A 6,814-nucleotide genomic window follows, 5' to 3' on the forward strand; every position below is an offset into this window, starting at 1 on the left:
TAAGTTGCACAGGCTGGAACTGACTTCTGGCTCTCCCAGGCTTCATCATGTGTCCTCTTGAAAGCTGTTTACTCATCTCTGAGATGGAGATCATTAATCATGGCTACCTCTTGGGTCATTTTTATAGGGGCGTAACTGAGATGATGGGTGTAAAGTCCTCACATGGAACTTGGCACACTGTTGGTGCTTAATAATAAAGAACTATTATTATTGCTATTGTTTTTTGATCACAGACACTTATCTGCTGTTGGAACATCCTCCGCCAACTTGAGGGACCCTGCATGACGCAGGAAACCACCTGGGTAATGTTTACCGTGTCAAACTTCCTCACACGTCCTCAACCTTCACTAAGTTTATGAAACTCAGAGAAACTGAGGCCAAAAGAGTGGCTGCTCTCTCAGTGCTTTTATTTTGAAAACTGTGCCAGGTTCAGCCTCTTCCCACGTTAGCCATTTCCATTCATGCTAGAAACAACAGAAGGACACAGATTTGGGTTGAAATGATGTGCTTTTATGGGAAACAAAAATATCCAACAACAATAACAAAAGCCCTTCCATGTCGCCAAGTTCTCAACTAGTGATAATGAGGCAGTTTCAATGATTGCGTCTGTCTGGGGACATTTCAAAGGGTCAGGAAAGTCGGAAGACATTGGCCAAAAAAGAGAAGTTGTAGGGAGGGCTGACGTGGTAAATGAGAGCATATCAGACTTCCCTTCTGGCCCCTCACTTGTCACCCTCTCAACTTAGAGTCTCCTCCCAGTTTACCAAGATCCTTCCTGAATTTTGCTCAGATGCAATCTCCTCCAGAAAGCTTTCCTTGGTCTGCTCCAACGGCAGACATGCCTTTTCATTAACATCACACACACACACTTTCTCGTGCCTTCTCTGACCACTTTCTGCCTTACATCCATTATGCTTGGGTATATGCCTCATGATACCCACTGCCAGTGGGCAGGGCCCCTGTGGATTCATCCCAGTGCTCCCCTCCCCCTCCCCCATCCAGTGCTCAGTATTCAGCAGGTGCTCAGCATTAGCAGGTGCTCAGTGAGGGCTTGTGGAATTTAAGTCAGTTCTGCATTTGCCATGTCACATCACCAGTCTCTGAGAGCCATAATCATTTCCGTTTCTTCATCCTTTCTCCATGGCCTCGAAATGGTCTGACTCAAGACAGCTCCAAAAAGGAATCTGCCCCCACCAACAACCAACTCACAGTTGAAAATTTGGAGAGGGAGGGAGAGAAGGTTAATCTTTCACCTCTCTTCCAGAGGGCAAGGAGGCCAGGCAGCAGGAAAGGCAGCCACTGAGAGATCCAGGATGACTTTGGATGGTGCTGGCCAACAAACGCTTCCTTTTAGAATCTCGGAAGCAGCCACTCTTCTGGAAGCTTCTCTCATGAAAAATGGCCACATATGTGGCAGGAGCTGAGGATTGGTGGGGGTCCAGAATGGTTGCCCTGCCATTCCAGGGACCAGAGATGTAGACTGAGAATTTTTCTTTGGGACATGGCCTATTTTCCCTCTAGAGGGGTGAATAGAGTCTTCTGTCTAGTTGTTCTGTTGGAGCTATGGTGGCAATGTTAGCCCTGTGGAGTGTTGTGTTGTCAGGCACATAGATTGTAATAAGGCTGAAGAATACAGGCTGCAGTACTGGGCCTCTCCTTGAAAGGGGGCAGGGTCAGGAAGTGCCGGGAGCAGTGAGGGAAAGAGGAGCACCCTAGAGGTCCTGCAGTTCCGATTCTAACAGGTGGCCTGCTCTGCCTCCTGCTCCCTTCCTCTGGTTCTCCAAGTCCAGGCCAGGCAAAGGGGTGGAGGGAAGGAAAGTGCCTCTTTTCTTTTCCTAACTGTGAGTCCCAGACTTGGACCAGGGAGAGGTTGCAATCCAGGGCAGAGGAGGAGGACTGAAGAGCTGAGGAGAGGTCTAGGCCCTATCCACGTCTGTTTACTGGGATAACTCGGAGGTTTGAGGCTCATACTTCAAACTGCATTGTCCCCAGAAAGCACTGTGCTCCTACTTGGGGGCGTTGGGAAAGTTCCTTATGGGCTCTCAAAGGTGCTCAGTGATTTTGGAAGATCACCGTGGATCTTCTCAGGGGAGGGCCCTTCTGGGGCCAATAAGGTGTGAAAGCCACCTGGTCAGCATCAGTCCTAGAGACTTGGGAAAAGGGCCCAGAAGCAGAGAGAAGAGAGACTTCTTTAGGCACCTTTTTTAGGAAAGAGAGTTGGACTTTGGGGGACTCAGCTTAGGACAGATGTTTCAGTATAAAAAGGATCTCCTGTAAAAGATGGAGTCCCCTCAAATCCCTTCCCAGATCCCACAGCACTTAGAAAAGAGAAAGTCAAGGAGCATAAAAATATCTTGATGACGTGGGCTTGCCTGACAGTACAGAAAAGCGAGTCTTATGGCAGGCAGTGTGTCCCATTACACAGAGAGGATTATACCGAGCTTCAGTATAGAGATTTTACATATATCTTTATATAAATGCATATATATTTATAGTGCCTCTGCCTAGAACAGCCGGGCTTGCTTCTTCAGTTCATTCCTCTTCCAGAGGGCCAGCCGGTCGAACTCGGAGATGGTCATGCCAAAGACTTGGTAGAACTCTTCCTGGGACAGGTGGCGCTGAAGGAGGTGGGGGTTGCAGAGAGAGAACAGGGCATGAGGTGCAGGCTGGGGTAGGTGGAGGCAGAAGCAGGCATTGCACATCCCCTCTGGGCACCGTGTGTCCCACCCAGGCCGTGTGTGTGATGAATGTTTGCTGAATGGCTGAATCAGGAAATGAGTGTTTCCCTAGAGGGGCCTCCATTGCTGATCTGGCTGGAGAGGCCTCCCTTTCCCTGACTCAGGTGGGACTTTAGGGACATTACCACCTAAACAGCCCTTGGGTCCCCTGGTTGATCTGCCCTCTCTGCATGCCTGCTCCAGGCATTTGTGTCCAGAAGTCTATATGGATTAATGCTATTTCCCCTCTCTTTGGGATAAAAGGGAGGGATGTCTGGGATTTTAATGTGTATTTCCTCTCTTTATGTTTTTACAAACAATCACGAAGGCTGTCCATCAGGCCAGTCAGTGAGAAAAAATCACTGGGCATATTTCTCAGCCCACTGAAATGTCCTTTTATCTCTTTCTTTCATGAAAGCAGGTATGCCAAATATGCCTGCCTTCCATAGCAGGGTCCTCCCTCTTCTGGCCTCCTTCCTTTCCTTTCACCCCCTCTTCTGGCCTCCTTCCTTTCCTTTCGTCTAAGCAGCCTTAAAAGTGTGCTACATTGTCAAAAGGTTTTAGAGTTAGAAATATATAGCATTTAAAATGTGGCAAGATGTTAACAATCAGTGCATGTAGTGTTAATATTCTTGCAACTTCTCTGGAGTGTTGAGATTTTTCAAAATTAATCTTAAAAGTAAGTTTAAAAAGAGAAATCTATGGCATACATCCTATCTGCAGGCTAATTGGATTCACTAAGCTGACCTCTTGGTCGTAATTATATTAGCTAACTGGGGATTGAAGGAGATTCACTGAGAATTATGTACATAATAGTAAGCCAGTTCTCCGGTCTGTTGTCACTGTAAGCTAATGTATTAGTCACATGTTCCGAATTTCAGGCAAAGATACCTTAGATAGCTTTAGATAGCTGTCATTGTCTGCTGTTGACTTTGACTCGATTCCCCACACTTCACAGTATTTTAAAACACCAGCAATTCTTTGTCTTGCCCTTGTATTATGCTCAATAGTTCAAAACTGCCTTTTCACCCTCATTTTCCTCATTGAATCCTTCTGGCCTCTCTGAAAATCAGAAATTAGATTTGATCCAATTGAGGGACAGGACAATCAAAACTCAAAGAATTAAAATGGCATACTTGGCCAAGAGGGAGAGTGGGAGGGAAGGAAGGAAGGAAAAAGGCCCCGGGAGGTAGTGGAGCTGAGACCAAGGTCCGGGCCTTCTGATCCAAACACAGAGTGTTCTCACTGCCCCCTTGGTCAACCCCGTTAAAAAAATTCATAAAGAAGTCTATTATGAAATATGTTCAAAGTACACAAATGAGAGAAAAGCATAATGCACACGCCCATTGGCCAGGTTCAATAATTATCCAGAGTAGGCCACACTAGCTTCGTTTATTTTCTTTGCTGGGGTATGTTACAGAGAAGTCTACATTGTGTCAATTCCTTCCTACTCACTTACAGAGAACTCTACATTGTGTCAATTCTTTCCTACTCACTTCAGTGTGTACCTCTGCGCACACTGGGTGTTTTCTCACATAATAGCCTGAGCAAACCCAACGCAGTAATTCCTCAGACTTCCTTAATACCTGTCCATTAGAAAATCCCTCTGTCTCAAAAATGGTGTTTTACAGTTGGTTTGTCTTAAAAAGGACCCAAACAGCACTCACACATGCTTGTGCCCCTGTTTTTCTTCTCCTTTTTTTGAAGTTTTTTTTTTTGGGTGGGGGCTGGATTTGAACCCTCCACCTCCAGCATATGGGGCTGGTGCCCTACTCCTTTGAGCCACAGGCACCATCCCCTTCTCCTTTTTTAAAAAAAATGTTATTGACTTGTTCATATTTGTTTTACTCAAGTGGGTGCAGAAAAATAACTTGGATAGGACGGAGTTCTCTGCTCCTTCCATAGTAATGACTGAAGGAAGCTGCACTTTAAAATCATTTGTTATTTTTGAGTTAAAGGTGGTGGTTGCTATTGACTCTCTAATTGGGTTTCTCTGCCATTTTCAAAAATCTTTGTCACAAGGCTCCATATAAAGGAGTAGTAATCTCAGCCTCAAGTTAAGTATCCACAGGAAGACATGCTGAACAGAGACCCAAACCTCTCTCCTCTCCCTCCCCAAGGGCAGCTGGAGCTCTGCTCTGCCTGGGTTCTCAGGCTCCCAGAGGCCATCCTTGCCCATTGGTCATTCATCACAGAAAGGTGGTAAAGCAGGAAGGTTTTAGAGTGGGGAAGACATGGCTGTGTAATGTTGGACATTACTGAGCCTCTATTTCCTTTTCTGGAAAATTTGAGAATTCAAGCACCTATGTGACGAATACAGTGAGGGTGAAGGACAGGATTCGGGTCATGAGCTCAGCATGCAGGGGGCCCATGGGAGGTGCTTGATCACTGGTACTTGCCCTACTGTGATGATCTCCACATGTGTCCGTCACATTATGTGATCTAGTCCCATCTCCTTTACCTTCATCTCCTCTTCTTCCTCTTTGCTGTGCTGGTGTGACCCCAGCCACCCTCAAACACATTCCTGTATTAGGGACCTGACACTGGCTATTTCCTCTGCCCAGAATGTTCTTCCTTTTCATAAAATAACTCCCTCACCTACTTTGAGTCTTTGCTCAAATGTCATTATTTAATGAGACTTACTCTGATTTCCCCTATTTAACACCACTCTCACCCTGCCCTCTGGCTCCCAATCCCTTACTCCCCTCTCCTTTCACTTTAGCCCTTTTACTTTCTAACACACAATATTATTTATTTATTAGAGACCGAGTCTCCCTCTGTTGCCCTGGCTAAAGTCAGGGCAGCTCACAGCAACCTCACACTCTTGGGCTCAAGTGATTCTCTTGCCTCAGCCTCCCGGGTAGCTAGGACGACAGGCACCCTTGACCCTACTTTTTTTTTTTCTTTTTTTGAGACAGAGCCTCAAGCTATCCTCCTGGGTAGAGTGCCATGGCATCACAGCTCACAGCAACCTCCAACTCCTGGGCTCAAGCGAGTCTCCTGCCTCAGCCTCCCAAGTAGCTGGGACTACAGGCGCCCACCACAACGCCCGGCCATTTTTTGGTTGCAGCCATCATTGTTGTTTGGCGGGCCCGGGCTGGGGATTCGAACCCGCCACCTTAGGTGTATGTGGCTGGCGCCTCAGCTGCTTGAGCCACAGGCGCCGAGCCTGACCCTACTTTTAGTAGAGACGGGGGAATGCTCTTGCTCAGGCTGGCCTTGAACTCTTGAGTGCAGGTGATCTTCCTGCCTCAGCCTCCCAGAGTGCTGGGTTTATAGGCATGTGCCATGGCAACAAGTCCGTTTTTTATTTGTGTTATTTAGTATTTGGCTCCTTGCACAAGAATGCAAGCTCCAAGAGGGCAGGGGTCTAAACAGCACCTGGCAAATATAATAGACTTTCAGTAAATATTTGTTGGATGAGTGACTATAATCTGAACTGAAGCACAGTCTTCCTTTTCAGTTCCCTCCCTGAACTGGTACAGTGGTCTCTGCTCAGCCTACATTTGAGACATTCCTGGGAGCTTTTAAAAAATACTGATACCCGAGCTCCTTCCTCGGATTGCAGTTTAATTGGTCTAAGGTGGGTCCCTGCATGATGTTTTTAAAAGCTCCCTGGGTGATTCTGATGTTGGAGAGAGTGTTTCCACCCCTTAGCGCTGGCTCCACAAGGCTGCCCTGGGAGCTGTCCCCTTCAGCACCGGCAGACACTCTCACTTAGAGAAAGGTAAAGGAGGAGGCCCTTGTTAGAAATGTGAGAATCATCCGCTTCCCTGGACTGCTGACGCAGCATGTGAGAGCTGAACGAACTCACAGAGCTTCCTGGCTCGCTTGCATTCTCCTCCTTGTGCCCCCACCTTCTACCCGGGGCCAGTTCTCACCATCAGGTTGGGCGGCTCACGTGCTCTTCCTGAAGAGCAAAGAGCTCTGAGCTGCCTCTTTTGGAAGCCTGCACTCAATTCAACAATCACCTCCTGACACCTCTCCCTGTGTTGGAGGACAGACAATCTTCACCCCTAAGGGTTGAGCCCCTGACTTTGAGCAGTCGGGCAGAGGGAATGGATACATTGATGATCTGATACAGAGGTGAGGGAGTG

At 47.3% G+C, this 6,814-nt stretch overlaps 1 protein-coding gene across 4 annotated transcripts in view; it reads right to left on the minus strand.

The window, feature by feature from the left end:
* Window positions 1-491: 491 nt before the first annotated feature.
* The window catches only part of ABLIM3 (actin binding LIM protein family member 3), a 109,969-nt gene continuing 103,646 nt past the window's right edge, over window positions 492-6,814 (minus strand). For all 4 annotated transcript variants that reach the window (XM_023515552.1, XM_012808886.2, XM_012808896.2 and 1 more), the window contains one exon: window positions 492-2,618. In XM_023515552.1, the coding sequence (XP_023371320.1) occupies window positions 2,505-2,618 (114 nt within the window). In that variant the 3' untranslated portion in view covers window positions 492-2,504. The remainder of the gene's footprint in view (window positions 2,619-6,814) is intronic.

Source organism: Otolemur garnettii, unplaced genomic scaffold (assembly GCF_000181295.1).
Source record: "Otolemur garnettii isolate 467f Iridium unplaced genomic scaffold, OtoGar3 scaffold00003, whole genome shotgun sequence".
NCBI classification, from domain to species: Eukaryota; Metazoa; Chordata; class Mammalia; order Primates; family Galagidae; genus Otolemur; species Otolemur garnettii.